This window comes from Parambassis ranga, chromosome 3 (genome assembly GCF_900634625.1).
Source record: "Parambassis ranga chromosome 3, fParRan2.1, whole genome shotgun sequence".
Classification (NCBI taxonomy): Eukaryota; Metazoa; Chordata; class Actinopteri; family Ambassidae; genus Parambassis; species Parambassis ranga.
Genome location: NC_041024.1, coordinates 22914988 through 22931551, shown reverse-complemented (window position 1 = coordinate 22931551; position 16564 = coordinate 22914988). Strand labels below are relative to the sequence as shown.

The following is a 16564-nucleotide window of genomic DNA, read 5'->3' as shown; positions in this document are numbered from 1 at the left end:
ATAGAAGGATGTGCCTATCATGGTCTGTTTTTCTGTGCCTCTTCATTTTGGTGTGGGTACTCTCTCTTCTCTCTCATTTATTTTAGTCTGAAAGAAAAGCAACACTAGCTGAAAAGCACTTTTTTATAGTAAAAATAATAAATAATTTGTTATATCACTAACTAAATTGCACTGTTAATATTTTTAAATTCTATTTCTATGGACATTCTAGAATTATAATACTCTAAATTATGTTAATTGTGCTATTACTTATAACAGAAAATACAACCAGCCTCAAGTGTGCAATAAAATTGCAAAATGCAATGTTTTTTAGAGGACAGAACCTTGTTCAGATCATCCTGTCAAGAAATAAGTGTATTTGAAATAAACCAATGGGAAACAATTTTTTAATTTTCACCCCTTACTGACATAACATGTCATAAGATCACTGCATACCTCGACTCCCTGTCACTAAGGGTTACAGATGAAGCCAGAAATCTGGCAGAAAAAGACACAAAAAACATATTCATGCATTCATTTCTAGAAGGCTAGATTATTGTAATGCATCCGCACAGATCTTGAAAAATCAACAAAAAAACAATCAGAAAATGCTGCTGCCAGAGTCCTGACTGATACCAGGAAACTGGACCACATTACACCACTCCTCAAATCATTGCACTGGCTTCCTGTTCCCAGGGTCAGGACCAAACAGTGAAGCATGATTTGCTTAACCTGCCCCTCACCTGTAGAGCAGTCACTTTATTTAAGTCAGACCTGAAAACACTGTTGTTTGTGTTGTGTTTACTGCAGCTTTCTATTAAATCTCTAGGATACCTTAATATGTGCTCTGCAGCAGGTTAGATTAATGAAGAAGGAATCAGGGAAGAATAGTTGAGTGATTTACATTGCTGCTGATAATGAGGACACAAAAAAACGGTTGTTCTTATCACACAGCTAATATGGTTAGCTGGAGTCATTACCAGCCCATGTAACATCATTACATAAAACCCTGATAGAGGTTAAGTGTAATTTAAATTTAATTCAATTAAACATGTAAACATTTAGCTATTGATTATGGTAGAACTTTAAAGGAGAACTCCACCGGAAATTGTTTGGCTTGAACATTATTTCACAGTTATATCCACAGTCCCCTGTCAATGGTATTATAACAAATTGGAAGCAACTGGGAACGACAGCAACTCAGCCATAAAGTGGTAGGCCATGTAAAATGACGGGATCGGCAGATGCTGAGGCGCATAGTGCTCAGAGGTTGCTAACTTTCTGCAGTCAATCGCTACAGACCTCCAAATGTGGCACTCAGATTAGCTCAAGAACAGTGCGTAGAGAGCTTCATGGAATGGGTTTCCATGGACAAACAGCTGCATCCAAGCTGTACATCACCAAGTGCAATGCAAACTATCAGTGCAGTGGTGTGAGGCACGCTGCTGGACTCTAGAGCAGTGAAGGCGCCTTCTCTTGAGTGATGAATCAAGCTTCTCCATCTGGAAATCTGATGGGCGAGTCTGGGTTTGGCGGTTGCCAGGAGAACGGTACTTGTCTCACTGCATTGTGCCTGGTGTAAAGCTTGGTGGAGGGGGGTTGTGGTGTGGGGTTATTTTTCAAGAGCTGGGCTTGGTCCCTTAGGCCACGTTCACACTGGAGAAAGTCATTCCAGCTAGAGTAGGATTGAGCCCAGACAGCCTTTAAGCTGGATGCGTTCAGACCTATTTTCAAATCTGGCTAGCACACACTTGTGTCCGCACTCAATCCGGCTTCATCCAGCGTGTTTGTTGTCCTCCAAACCACTAGGTGGCGCCTCGTTATATACAGAGTCCATTCAGGCCGCGGTAGGACCGCATGTGCGCATGTGTCGTGCGTTTTTTGTCCCGTGTCGCGCCCCGTGAACCGGAAGTAGCACATCGCTAACCGGAAGTCGCATGTCGCTAGCCGGATTCGCTCGCCACATTTGCGTTCACACCTGAGCCACATTGGAGCCAATCCGGCTAGATCCACCTCTCGTGGGTGGATTTAGCCGGATTGAAATCAAACTGGATACAGCCGGATTCGAGGTGTTCACGCTCAGAAAAAAACACATCTGGATTGATCTGGATGCGGCCGAATCCTGCTTAGGCCACATGTTTTTCCCCAGTGTGAACGGGGTATTATAGTTCCAGTGAAAGGAGCTCTGAATGCTTCAGCATATCAAGATATGTTGGACAATTCCATGCTCCCAACTTTGTGGGAACAGTTTCGGGATGACCTCTTCCTGTTCCAACATAACTGCGCTCCAGTGCACAAAGCGAGTCCTGACCTCAACCCAAAAGAACACGATGAATTAAACTGAAGGCTGCAAGCCAGGCCTTCTCGTTTGGCATCAGTGTCTGACCTTACAAATGCACTTCTGGAAGAATAGTAAAACAATCCCATAAACACACTCCTAAATCTTGTGGAAAGACCCAGAAGAGTTAAAGTTGTTGAAGCTGCAAAGGATTGGCCCGACGTCACATTAAACCCTATGGATTAAGAATGGGATGTCACTTAATATGTGTGTAAAGGCAGATAAGCGAATACTTTTGGCAATATACTGTATATGGTTATGTGACCTTTGTTATGTACTTGTGTAGCCATATAAGCCTAACAGTTCTTGTCTGGTGGGTTTGGGACAATTCTACCTTACAGAAGCCCTCCTGTCTTGCCAGGAAAAACATGGCCTTCAGCTTGTGCCCCTCGAGGTAGCTCATTGTTGTAAATGTGTGTTTATTACTATGCTTTTAATAACAGTTCTTTAACAGTCAGCGCATTTTATGAACTTATCATAAAGAAATGCAATGTCAATTTCTCATTTAAAGAAAATACTATTTATACAGCCGTGTGTCCAATAAACTTAAAATGATAAATCAGCATGACTTGTAAACAACGCCACGTTTGCGATAACGGAATTGTTCATATGCAGATATATAACAGTGGTACATACTCACGATGCTGTGTTAGGCGGGAGACAATAAGCTAATTAAGTTGTAAACAATCAAGCAACGTCTCCAACTGAAAATGAGTGCACTGCTATCCTAATAACCGCTGTCTGTCTCCGTGGTAACGGGTCGCATCACAAGACACCCAGCACCCAGGATTCTTAAGCAATGGCAACGTAAATATGTAGAGCACATAGAGTAGCTAGAAGTTAATCATAAAATGAGATTTAACTTTGATTTAACCATATCTCATTCTAAGTCTAAATTTATACACTTATTTATAACAAAACATGTTTTTTTACAGGTGCTAGGCTGCAGATTTTATTTATAGCTACCATGAATGAAATATTTCAAAACAAGTAAAAGTCCAGATGAACTGGTGGACATTTGCTTTTGTATAATTCTGCACATTTCTATACCCACAGACACAGACCTGCATCACTTTACAGGGTTTAGATGCTTTATAGGGCTAAACACATAACTTTTTCCTACAAGCGTTAACTGTACATTGACTGTAGAACAATGCACCACAACTATAAAATCATAAGTAGTTCTGTTAGAAAGTTTGTTCTGTCAGACCTCAAATTGACCTCTGCTGTTGCTCTGAACGGCCTTTTCTTAATTATGCAATGAACAGAGGAAATGCTAACATAAAATCCTCTTTTTTTCTCTTCTCCTTCTGGGCATCAGTTATTTAAATTTTTAGAGTGCTAGTTAGCTACTTATGCTGATTGTTCAGGCAAAGTTAGAGGAGACTTTATTAAGCTTTAAAAGCTTGAAATCACATCACCTTTCCTAATGATGATTGTGCAAACGCTGTAGCCCTAACCAGCCAATTAAGGTTTAGAGACCATGATAGAAGTTCTCAATGTATTGGGTGCCTAAAAATAAGCATCGTCCTCACTTCTTTTGTTCACTCTACTGTAAAGTTTGTGAAAAGTTCATCTTCTATGAACAGAATTTTGACTACAAAAGTTTTTGCTTGCCACTCTAAATACTTAGAACCAGTTTTTAGTTTTGGTGTCCAGATTAATTTTTAAAATCTTTAAAATGCCTGCCATAAATGGTTCTAAATTTAGGATTAGCACTGTGTAATTCATAATTTAACATTCTGTGTAACAGCCCTCCTGTCAGACGGATGACATTTGTCATTAGATCTTATAATTATATCAATAAGTCCTGTAGGTGTTTTTGCATAGTGCTTATGTTATCTGCTGTGTATGGCACTATTTTTGTTTTTTGCTTACAAATTGTCAGTGTGCTGTCTGTCACTCTGTTGCTTTTTATTGTGTCCAGCAGGTACCCAAATTGCTGCCATATAAACACATAGTAAAAAAGAAAATAATGGGCATTTTGTATAGTAATTTCACTGCCAGACTCCTTAAAGCTGCTGGATATTATCTTATTGTTTTGTGAAATCATGTGGCAGGAGATCTTAAAACAAAATAATGATAAAAAAAATCCCCTATTTCAAACTTCACAGAAAGGCTTCGGTTAATTGTGGTTCAGAAAACATTTGAGCCCAAAAGATAAGCTGTGCAGTTTATGAATCTGTCTTTATTTCAGATAAGTAACATCTGTTTCGAACTTTTTGGCGAGACTTTGCAAGGCATCGAGCTGTGCCATATGCAGCCCAAACTACAGAGGTTAAGATGAATGCAGCCAAGTCTGACACGCTCTGCCTACTTATTCCCAACAGTTTCCCTTAGCAAATTTTACTACAAACTGTAAAAAAAAAAAGTGGTGCTTTATGGATTTAGGCTGCCGTCAGTCATATTACTGTCTTTGTTTTAGACTTTGGTTTTTTATACAGACTTTTATTATGTTGACCTTTGAGTATCAAATTCTCAGAGGTAACTTAAGTTCCTTGGTAAACCAAATTTGAGAAGAATCTCGGTCCAAAGTACGTTCTGTAACCCAGTGCAAATATGTGCACTTCATTTTAACAAATGTCAACAAGGGACATTATTCCCGTCTGGAGATTCTTCCCCTTCTAGCTTGCAGTAACTAGCTTGCAGTGGCATAGAATGGCATATCACTATGATGCTTAAGGGGTGATAAGTGTAGGACGACAGTAAAGATGATGGCAATATGTGTTGATATTTTATCAGCTGATATTTTCTACACCAAATGTTAAATAACCTATAAAAGTAGCTAAAACGGTCGCATAAAAGTAGTGCCTTATTTGAAGCAGGTATGACATTGAAAAAATTGAAATGCTCTGAATGTAATGTAGCCGGTATTGTTATGTATGATCACATCCCATGCTCTACTTTTAAATTAATCACAATGGTCATGTAACCTAGTTAGGGCAGGCTGCTTTAGGATTGCCAGGAGGTAAATGAGGTTGGCACATCTAGATGAAGTTACAGCATACCTCGCTTATAAAGTGCATGATATCTTTCGTGTCTTTGTTATTAGTGGGATCTGCAAGCCCTCTGTGTGTGTGTGGTGCTTTACCTCCCTGTTCTATGTCTGTAAACTACAGTGTCTTGGGTGATGAAAGAGTTTTAAAATTGGTACAACTGGGAAAAAAATAAAAACATTAATTTTCTCTCTGTTTGTTTGTTTGTTTTAACTGCTGTATTGCTCCCTGTGCTGTTTCTTTTTTTCCCCTCTGGGACTGAGCAGCTTTCTCAACACTTAAGAGATTCAGACACCTAGAAAAACCAGAGAATGAGAGCACAAAAAGGGATGCAATTGCATATATCCCCTAATGTCTCATTTAAAATGAAAACAGACAGACGGTACAAAACGATCTGGATTAGAGCATTCTCCTGTCTCTTTCCTTGACTTTTATCTTGCTAATAAGCTGTGAATCTCATCTTGCCTTCAGAGGTTTCTACTTTCCCTTTCATATTAACATTAGGGGTGGTAGATGCAGCAGTGATTGAGATGCCGACCTAGGCTTTACCAGTAATTGCATGGAGAGGGAACATTTTGTTGATCAGCATCTAAGAGACTTTATTAAAAATAGTTTGCAGAGATAACACAAAAAATGAGATATTATTACGTCTGGTAGGTAAAGACCTTTGCAAGTGAGAGGAAGACTTCACATGATGGTTTCTTTTCATTAGTTGATATATGACTCACACACACATTGAGTTGTTCTTGCCCATGTGCCTTTTTGCACAGCAAATATGTGTATGGATCTCTGCATGTCTTTGCATTGCGTGTAACACCCCTGTTGTGGAGAATTATGCCTACATCATAGGTGTTCTTGAGCTTTAGCACACTTTGATTAGAGTGCAAAACCCCATCTGCCTGGAATTGTGCAGTTCATGCTGCCAGGACAGCTCTAACCGATTGAACAAGGACTCCACAAAGATATTAGAAGCAGATTGTTAGGTGGTGCAAGGGTTTGTATGCACCTAACATGTTTGGTTTGATTATAATTAACGTGATTGCTCTGCAAGACTGCATGGACAGGCGGATGTCAGTCTGTTTCCAAATGAACCCTGGAGCAGTTTAACAGAAATATGGAGCACAACACAGACTGGGCACACATAAACAGGCAGGAAACAAGATACGGTGTCACAATTAGGACCCCAAAAACCAACAAGAAAAAAAAGACAAAAATGCTTGGTGAGTTTATGATTTGAAACGTTGTTAAATGCTGTGCGCCTTTGTATCTTTTGGTTTGCTGCTGATTGCACTCTTAGACTAAATTATAATTTCCTGCTTTGGGCTCGAACATGGCCATATGACAAGTATGAAGAATTGTTTGCAGGGTTTTGGGGTGCACTTTCCTACAGAAATAAACCCTGCCATGAGGGGAATATCAGTGCCATGATGAGGTCGGACAGGCAGCACTCTGACAGGTCTGCAGCTAAGCAGCCCCAACTGACACGTCTATCTGAATCATCTCTGTCATTGCCACTATTAAACGATTCACGCCACTGTACTGTAGGTGTCCTTCTTAGGCCAGCCTTTTCCACCCATGCGTACAGTTGGGGAAAATCTTATTTCAACCCCTGCTGATTTTGTAGGTTTGCCCACCAACAAAGACATGAAGAAATGAAGAAATGAAGAAATGGTAGGTTTATTTGAAGTGAGAGACAGAACAAAAAAAACAAAACAATGCTTTTCAAAGAAGTTATAAATACATTCACATTTTGATGAATTATATAAGTACTGATCTCCTCACAAAATGTGTAGTTGACCACAAGGTTTGCACACATCTCAGAGGGGATTTTGTGCCACTCCTCTTTGCAGATCCTCTCCAAGACCTTAATATGCTTCTTCTTGATCAATCCTTTGTTGCCTTGGCTGTGTGTTTTGGATCACTGTCATGCTGGAATACCCACACACGACCCATTTTCAATGCCCTGGCTGAGGGAAAGAGGTTCTCACCCAAGATTTGACGTACATGTCCCCATCCATGGCCCTGTCTTTGATGCGGTGCAGTTGTCCCGAGCCCTTAGCAGAAAAACATCCCCAAAGTATAATGTCTCCACCTCCATGTTTGACGGTGGGGACGGTGTTCTTGGAGTCATAGGCAGCATTCCTCCTCCTCCTCTAAACTTGTTGAGTTGAGTTGATTCCAAAAAGCTAGATTTGGTCTCGTGTGACCACAACACTTTCAGCCAGTCCTCCTCTGAATCAATTAGATGTTCAGTGGCAAACTTCAAACAGGCCTGTGCATGTGCTTTCTTGAGCAGGGGGACCTTGCGGGCACTGCAGGATTTTAGTCCTTCACGGTGTAGTGTGTGTTACTGGCAGTTTTCTTGGTGACTGTGGTTCCAGCTGCCTTAAGATCATTGACAGGTTCCTCCCGAGTAGTTCTGGGCTGATTCCTCACCGTTCTCATTATCATTGAAACTCCACGAGGTGAGATCTGGCATGGAGCTCCAGATCGAGGGAGATTGGCAGTTGTTTTATGTTTCTTCCATTTGTGAATAATCACACCAATGACCCTGTTATTGGTCCACTGCTCTTCCTTTCATGGACTACTTTTTAATAACACTGCACTGCCCTAGCGCACACACATCACACTGGTGATGCTTTGACCATTGCCCAGTTTATCAGATGTATACCTGCATTGTTACATGTACAATTATTGCATGGATTATAGACATTTTTCCACTCCCCTAAGTGGCTTCCTCAGTTCTGACTAAATCCATTACCTCCAGTTACCTCAATTTAAACTCTTGGACAAAAACTAAATATCTCATGGAAAGATGTAACTATGTTAAATATACACATACCAGTCAGAATATTATTATTATTATTATTATCATATATTATTATATCATTATTGATTCTAAAAAAACAAATGAAATGAAATTTCTATTTCTATTTAGCTTTTGAACATTGTCTTGTAAATTATTGTAGCTATATATTTTATTTGAACCATTTGACATAAAGTGCCAAGAATTTTCAGTGTTGTTGGCAGATTTTTTTGCAGCAGCAGCATTTTAATTGATTGATGTCTTGAAGTATACTGAAATACTATACTACATTTTCTGTGTTTTGTACTATGTATGTTAATCAGCTCTGTAATGACAGAAGCTGCCTACTGTTTAAAGAAACAGAAATCTGCTTCTATTCTGCCAAAGTAAACTAATGCCATCAGGAGAGCGACTGTCAAATTGGCAGCAATAGTCAGCACTAGGTCCATGGCGCATCAAGCTTTCACCAAACCTCTTCACATATACAAGAGACAAACACATTACCATAGCTTAAAAGACTTACTCACTGCACTCTGCTTTGTCAGCAACTAAGGTTCACTTGTACAACTTTCATTCTCCTCTGTCTGCAGGTGGGAACGCTAAGCTGCGCTACCAGATCACATCAGGAAACACAGGAGGGGTGTTTGATGTGGAACCAGAGGTGGGCACTATCTTCATTGCCCAGCCTCTGGACTATGAACAGAACAAAAGGTAGGAACACATGCCAGCAAAAGATACTGGTTTTGCCTGAAATATATTGTCATTCACTGTTTTAACTTAAAGCTTTAAGTAAAATCTGAAATAAATATTTGACTTTTGCTCAGGTACAAGCTTCATGTTCTGGCCTCAGATGGGAAGTGGGAAGACTACACCACAGTGACAGTAAATGTGGTCAACAAAAATGATGAGGCCCCAGTTTTTACCGTAAATGAGTACTATGGCAGTGTAACAGAGGAGCTGGATGGTTCGCCGGTGTTTGTGTTACAGGTACATTACATTACATTACCTATATACATATCGTTCAGCTGTATTGTTTATTTGTTATTTGCGCATATTGACGTTGATGTTGGGTTAAGGAAGGTTTCCTCTGATATATTTTGGCTACACATTGCACTTGTGTTGTTCATGTTTTAGGTAACAGCATCGGACCCTGACAAGGATGCTGACCAGGAGGCCCTGCGCTATTCTCTACATGGTCAGGGAGCAGAGAGTGAATTTGTAATCGATGAGGTCACAGGCAAGATCTATGCCCAGCGGACACTGGACCGCGAAGAGCGTGCAGTCTGGCGTTTCGTCGTCTTGGCAACTGATGAGGGTGGTGAGGGTCTGACAGGCTTCACTGATGTCATCATAAATGTGTGGGACATCAATGACAATGCACCCATCTTCACCTGTGCTCCAAGCTGCCACGGAGATGTAGCAGAGAACTCTGTTGTGGGGACTTCGGTGATGGAGATGACAGCGACCGACCTGGATGACTCGGCCGTGGGGCAGAACGCCGTGCTCTCTTACAGGATTGTGGGTAGTTTAGATGCCACTAATGCTGAGGTGGGAGCAGTGCCCACATTTTCAGAAATGTTCACCATCAACCCCACCACAGGGACCATCACTGTAGGGATGGGTGGTCTGGACAGAGAACAGGTAGAGTCTTACCTCCTGGTTGTGGAGGCCAGGGATGGTGGGGGGATGACAGGAACTGGAACTGCAACCATTCAGATCAAGGATGTGAATGACCACGCTCCAAGATTCATCGATCACTCCTGCCTGGCAAGGATCTCTGAGAACGCAGAGCCCAATGCAGAGGTGGGTTATTGTCAGTTGGATACCATTTGATTGTTGGAATTTTGCTCCACTTAATCACCCAGTATTTATATGGGTAAAATATGCTATGGTTTCTCTATTTGTAATTATATATTCGAATGCGTCTCAGGCAGAGGTTAGTTCTTATTATAAGTGGGATCCATTTGCCTTTCCGTCCATTCTAATGTTTAAAGTAAAAAATAAAATATATTCCAAATATCTGTGGAAAAAATGGACTGTTGTTGCTTCTCAATGCTTTTATGACACATTTATGACTACCTCACATTCACTAGCAGCATTTAGCCACATCCTGAGCCACATCCTGTACCACATGTGGACTTTGTTGAAAATTTAGTCAAGCATAACGCATGCAACAAGCCTCTTTTCTTTGTTTATATGGTGATGAGTCTCCCAAATGTAAATTGGTTAGCCAATTTGAAAAGGACAGTTACAACATTAGAGCCTTTCTGAAAACCCAGGTTTTCCACTCAAAGCCTTTGAAGTAGCCCTCGCTGTAAACAGTTTTCAAAAGGTACAAAGCCTAAATCATTAGTTTTGTGAAACAGTGACCCTTGCATTACCCTTATTGAAGTGCAGTATTTTGACTGGCCTGAAAAAAACATATTAAGGCCTTTGTAAAAACACAACATGACCATCAGCTCTGTATTCATACATTCCTTCTCTGGACCGTCTTGACAATATTTTTTTTTTTTTTAATTTTAATGTTTAATATTTATAGAGCAGAATGCGGTTAGTCACCAGAAATAATATTGTCTGCATTGCAATAACTGTGTTATTGTCCAAAATGCACCACCACCCCAGATATATTAAAGCAAATGTATCAAAATGAAAAATCACCTGTATATATGCCTCGGCCAATGTTATTGCTTGTTCTAAGGTCCTGGAGCTCGCTGCAGAGGATAGAGACACTGGAGAAAATGCCCAGCTGACCTTTAGTGTGGTGGCTGGGGACCAAGAGCAGAAGTTCTACATGGTCAGTCACAAGCAGGAGCAGCGCGGCACCCTGAGGCTGAAGAAACGTCTGGACTACGAACGACACAACGAGCAGAGGTTCAACCTCACTCTGAAGGTAGCCCATCCAGTGACGAAACCTTGCACTAAGGGCTTTTTCAACTAGGTGTCATTTCTCTCTCCCTAATTTATGGGATTTCATTTCAGGTTTGTGCAAGGAGCCTTCAGTCAAGGTTTGTGAATAGGATATGGAGACATACAAGTCTGGCTTATTTAAGGCTAGAGGATGAACAGTGTTCAAAAAGATTAGATTTAGAAGGCTTTAAATTAAAATGTGGAAATTGCTTAAGGCAAAGAGCGCCATACACCAGTGAGTACACTGGAGGTTATGCAGGTAAAGTGCCTTGCCCAAGGACACACAACAGTGACTAGGGAGGAGTTGGGATTGAACCACCAACCTTCCAGTTATTGGACATCCCTGCTATACCACTGAGCCACGCAAACCATGTTTGGTTGCATAATGCTCCTAGAGCATTGTCAAAACTGATGGGCATAAAAGCTCAACTCAAACCAACCTATCAGACCTTCAGTCAAAAGATAAGACAGGAATTTAAAATTAAGGTAATACTACAAAGACAGTAACACAGACGGTATCACAGACATGAACTTCAAAGATCGCATGCCAGCTTTTAGCTTTTTAGTGGCAGTTTTAGTTTTAGTTCTAAGTTTTAGAAGCTAATATAAAAACTGTGGTGTGATGTTGCTTCATCGCAAACTGTGTTCAGAAGTTTCTTTAACAAGGTGTTTTTTGACGTAGTGGCAGCTCTACAGTCCAGGATATTTCGGTCCGGTAATATATGTCGTATAACGCACATTTATGTTTACTGTGGTTCCCATTTCAGGTTGAAGACCTGGACTTTTCCAGCCTTCTGCACTGTGTGGTGGAAGTGGAGGACTACAATGATCACTCTCCGGTTTTATTCCACACTTTCTGTCACTGGCTCCACTACCCGAGGACATCGCCGTGGGAACCAGTGTGGCACACTTAGTGGCCAGTGACTCTGATTCCGGCCAAAACCGTGACATCACCTATAGTCTATCAGAAGAGTCTGATCCTGAAGGTCTGTTCACCATTGATCAGTCCGGTGTTCTGTCGGTGGCCCGACCTCTGGATCGGGAGAAGACACCCCAACATCACTTGGTTATCATGGCATCCGATCATGGAGTCCCACCTCTAACAGGGAGTGCCACTGTTCAGCTGCCTCTGTTGGATGTAAATGATAACGGACCAGCATTTGAGGCGGTCTACTCCCCTATTGTCTTTGAGAATGTGGCTGGACCACAGGTAGGTGTTTGAATAAAACTGACAAAAAGAAGCTAATAATAATTTATTATCATGAACAAGTCACAACCCCTCATCCTCTGTCATCTTATTTAGGTAGTAAGGCTGAACCAAACCTCAACCCTCCTCCGTGCTGTGGACCCCGACTCTCCTGAGAATGGCCCACCCTTTCTCTTCACCGTGCCCTCTGAGTATCGCTACAGCAATGACTTCTACCTCCAGGACAACCTTAACGGCACAGCAACTCTTACGGCTTTAAGGACATTCGACCGGGAGCGCCAGAAAGAGTTTCTCATTCCCATTATCATGAGTGACAGCGGCCAACCAGTCAAATCAGTGACCAGCACACTGACTGTGACCATTGGTGACCAAAACGATCATGCGCACATGGCAGGGGAGAAGAAGATTTTCATCAACAGTCACAGAGGTGAGGGTGGTATCTCCATGGTGAGATTCAAAGGCACTGAAAAAGAAGTGAAGCGTAGGATAATACAGGCACTTCTTATACAAGAAAGGCTTTCTTCATGAACTTTATTAAACACATTTTGAACGTTGCCTTCACACTTTTCTACCTCTGTAGATACAGCTCATACTACCAGCTGTTTCATTTTAACCCCCACATATAGACATAAACCATTTTATTGTGTTTTCCACCTTAGCACTTCTTTTGTCACTGTTATTCAGAATGACTCCCATGGTGCTATTCTAAGGGTTACAAAGGCTCTCATCATTTGACACGCTGTCAGTCACAATTGTATTCCCTTTTAGCAGATTACCTGACCTCCATGGCTCCTAAACAAGCTGCTTGGATGAGGCTATTTTTGTTCATGTTAACGGATGGATTCAGAACATGCTTGTGTTGTTACCCCAGATTTACACCGACATATGCGTAACGTACAAGTTCCGCGACATCAATTCCCACTAGATAGAATAGAATAGAATAGAATAGAATAGAATAGAATAGAATAGAATAGAATAGAATAGAAAATACTTTATTCATCCCAAGCTGGGAAATTTCACTGTTGCAGCAGCCAAATACAGTCACTCAAGCATACCAAAAAAAAAAAAAAAAAATATACCTCTAACGGTATTTACAGCAAGCTAAAAAATAAACACAGGTGCAAAAGCAAAAATGTGCAATTTGTAATGCATTTATCAATACAAGTCTAACTCGGATTGCACAATTTGGTATGAAGATATGAAATAATATATATATATAGTGTATATATATAGTGTAATATATATCTCTCTGGCATTTTGGTGCTTTATCGTCAGCCTGCTCTGGGTGGTGCAAATTGATGCGACTTGTGTGTGACACAGCTCATGTCATTGGCTGTGACATCTCTGGGACATGCTACTATGCATCGCTAGGTAAATAGAAGCGTTTCACTGCGGCTGTTGCTACCCTTACGTTACACGACGCATTACTACACGGTCGGTGAAAATCTGGGATCAGTTAGTTGCATTGTTAGATACACTGTCCTACATGATACATTCTACAAGTAGGTGAAATATTTGCATCCCTTCTTAGTCTGTCAGTAGCATACAGTGCTTTTGTTGCTTTACTTGTTCTGAAATTACTTGCAGTTCTTACCATTAAAAGTTTCTTCTGAAAAGTTTCTGACAAAGACAACCAGCAGGCTAAAATTCAACATGTCAAGGTCTGCATTCGTATTTTGAGCACTACCCTCTAAATAATTCCCACATGGTTTTGAGAGTCAGGGATTGAAGGAGAGAGAGTAATGGCAACAACACTTCTTCTACTTGATTATAATCATTGTGCATTCAAACCGCATTTTCTCCTGTGCATTTTGTTCTGGCTTTGCCCACTTCCTGCATGTCACTTCTCAGCTCTGCTGAAAGGGAAATGGTGGATGAAGCTTGAGACATGTATATAAAGGCTGTTTATTCTTCACTGGTAAATTGGTTTGTTTGTGTTTGTGAATTTACTGTACCAAGTGTTATGACATTTCCCTTCAACCTCCATTCATGTAATGTACACATGGAATAAGTGGCAGAGCAGTATCCTTGCTTACGAATTGCTCAATGCCTCTTTGTCAGTCTCTCACATTTACTCATTAGCAAAGTGATAGATTTTTTCTCTCTCTCTCTCTCTTTTCCAGGCCGCATGCCAACTACAGTGCTTGGGAAGGTCTACTCTCCTGATCCTGATGATTGGGACAACAAGACATATGTCTTTGAAGGACATGTGCCAAGGTAAATTCATTCATTACCTCAGGAGTTTGTGATAAGTAAAGGTGCAATTAACTGGCTCCCTCCATTCTTCCAAGACATATATTTTTTCCCCCCTCAACAAATTAGCCCCACATGGCAGATGAGTCTCTGCGGCTATACATTATGTAAGAGTATAAATCTATTGCAGAGGAGCCAGCTGGTACAATCATGCATTTTTAAAAAAAAAAAAAAAATTGAAACCACATTACTAGGGAGATGACAGCAATGAAAAGGGCCTGTTTGTTCAGTTTGCTTTATGTCAAGAAAACCTTGTTTGTCCCCAACAGCACACTGTCTACATCCTGTGAGATTTAAACAATGGAAAGCAACAACATCTCTATGTGAAATTCCTGCTTTCTAGATTTGTGTGTGTGTGTGTGTGTGTGTGTGTGTGTTTTAGATATATGTAATATAGTTGCATGTGCTTAGTTAAACAGTGAAGATATGTAGTATGTATTGACAAGTCATGAGTCAGTCAAGAGCACACCAGGAGTGAAATTGTCTGTCAATGATGTAAAACACAGAATTAAGTGCCACAGCTAAGACATGATGTACACACCAGAGCATGTGCTGTAAAATGAGTTATTGCGGCCCTTGTCTCTACAAGTGGTTTATTATTTGATTTGCAAAGGTTCTGCCTTGGATTTCCTCTCTAATTAAACTTGAATGAGCTCATTTACTGTACAAGGGGAGCATGGAGACAAGGACCAAGTAAAATTGCTTCCTTGCATGTCTTTATGCCTGACTGTCTTCTTTTTCCCCGTACCGCTCTGTCCCCACCTAATGCAAAGCCTCTGTTGTGCAGTTGATTAATAGCAGAAAACACTAAAACACGATACAAAACACATTGCTGAGAGGGAGGAAAGAGCATTTTCATCAGTCTTCTTTGATAGTTGGACTGGTTTGTGCAGGCGACTAGGTGAAGATAAGGTTTGTTAAATGGTAGGTCCTTGTAAATAGGAGAGTACATTTGATCCTTGAGGTGCTGCAAAATATGAGATTATTTTCAGCAGTAATAATGGTTTATGTCTAATGCCAGTGTCAGATAAAGGATCAAATGAAAAAAACGTAAATGGTGGCCAATAAATAGTGATTAATTTATTTTGTTTTTTCATAAAAAAAAAATGTGGCGTTGGTTATTCAGAGGTTTTGCATTGCTATGGAAACAGCACAGTTAGGGCTAGAAGTACAGAGAAGTCAAACATGTCTTTGTGCAGAACAACACAGCTCTTTGATTACTGAAAAAAATAATGAATAAATTAAAATCACTGTGCACACATTTCCCATAGGTGTTACCATACTTGAAAAAAAAACAGGAACTCCACATGGTTTAACTGTTTTTATTTTCACAGCGTTAACAAACCAGTTTTTTCGCTGAAATTATGTAACTGAAGAACTGAAGAAAACCTGTAGATCAGCCCACCCCCCCAAAAAACCACAAAAACCGAAAAGTAAAGTGAATTATTGTATTTTACTGTATTTCATTATGTGGGCAGCAGTGGCTCAGTGGTATAGCAGGGTTGGTGGTCGATCCCAACTCGTCCCTAAGTCATTGTTGTGTGTACTTGGGCAAGACTTTTTACCCACTCTGCCTCCAGTGTACTTGCTGGTCATTGTATGACACTGCTTGGCAGCAATTTCCCTCTGGGATTATTAAAGTATCTAAAATAAAAATAAAAATAAAAAAATAAATTCAGTACAATATCTGCAATAAAATACTGAAAATGCTGAAATTTAGCACAATATAACCAACCAAGAATGATCCTGCCAATATAAAGGGCCAGAGCTGCTCTTTCAGGTCGCCCCCATAGAGCAGTGGCTTTTAGTGGAGTTGCTTCCCATTTAGCTGTTTACCCTGCTGACATTTGGCAAACAACTGACATTGCTGTTCTCTATGGACTCACTGAGATATACTGAATAGTGTAATGAACAATTACTGCCACTCCAGCCGTTAGTCCTATATATTCAGGTACTTGACCCTTTCAGGTTGCAAGCAATTAGAGAAAAGGTAGGCCAGGTCATGCAGCGGTCACTCTGTTTACCTGTGGGAGGATGCTGAAATCCAGCTCGTTGTAGCCTGGAGATCAGTGCATGAC

At 40.6% G+C, this 16564-nt stretch overlaps 1 protein-coding gene across 1 annotated transcript in view; it reads left to right on the top strand.

The window, feature by feature from the left end:
* LOC114433466 (neural-cadherin) overlaps nucleotides 1–16564 on the top strand; it is a 233782-nt gene that overhangs the window by 122337 nt on the left and 94881 nt on the right. The window contains 8 exon segments of the mRNA XM_075353396.1: nucleotides 8710–8830; nucleotides 8944–9106; nucleotides 9254–9922; nucleotides 10818–11009; nucleotides 11794–11863; nucleotides 11866–12236; nucleotides 12330–12660; nucleotides 14357–14450. Coding sequence (XP_075209511.1) covers nucleotides 8710–8830; nucleotides 8944–9106; nucleotides 9254–9922; nucleotides 10818–11009; nucleotides 11794–11863; nucleotides 11866–12236; nucleotides 12330–12660; nucleotides 14357–14450 — 2011 coding nt within the window.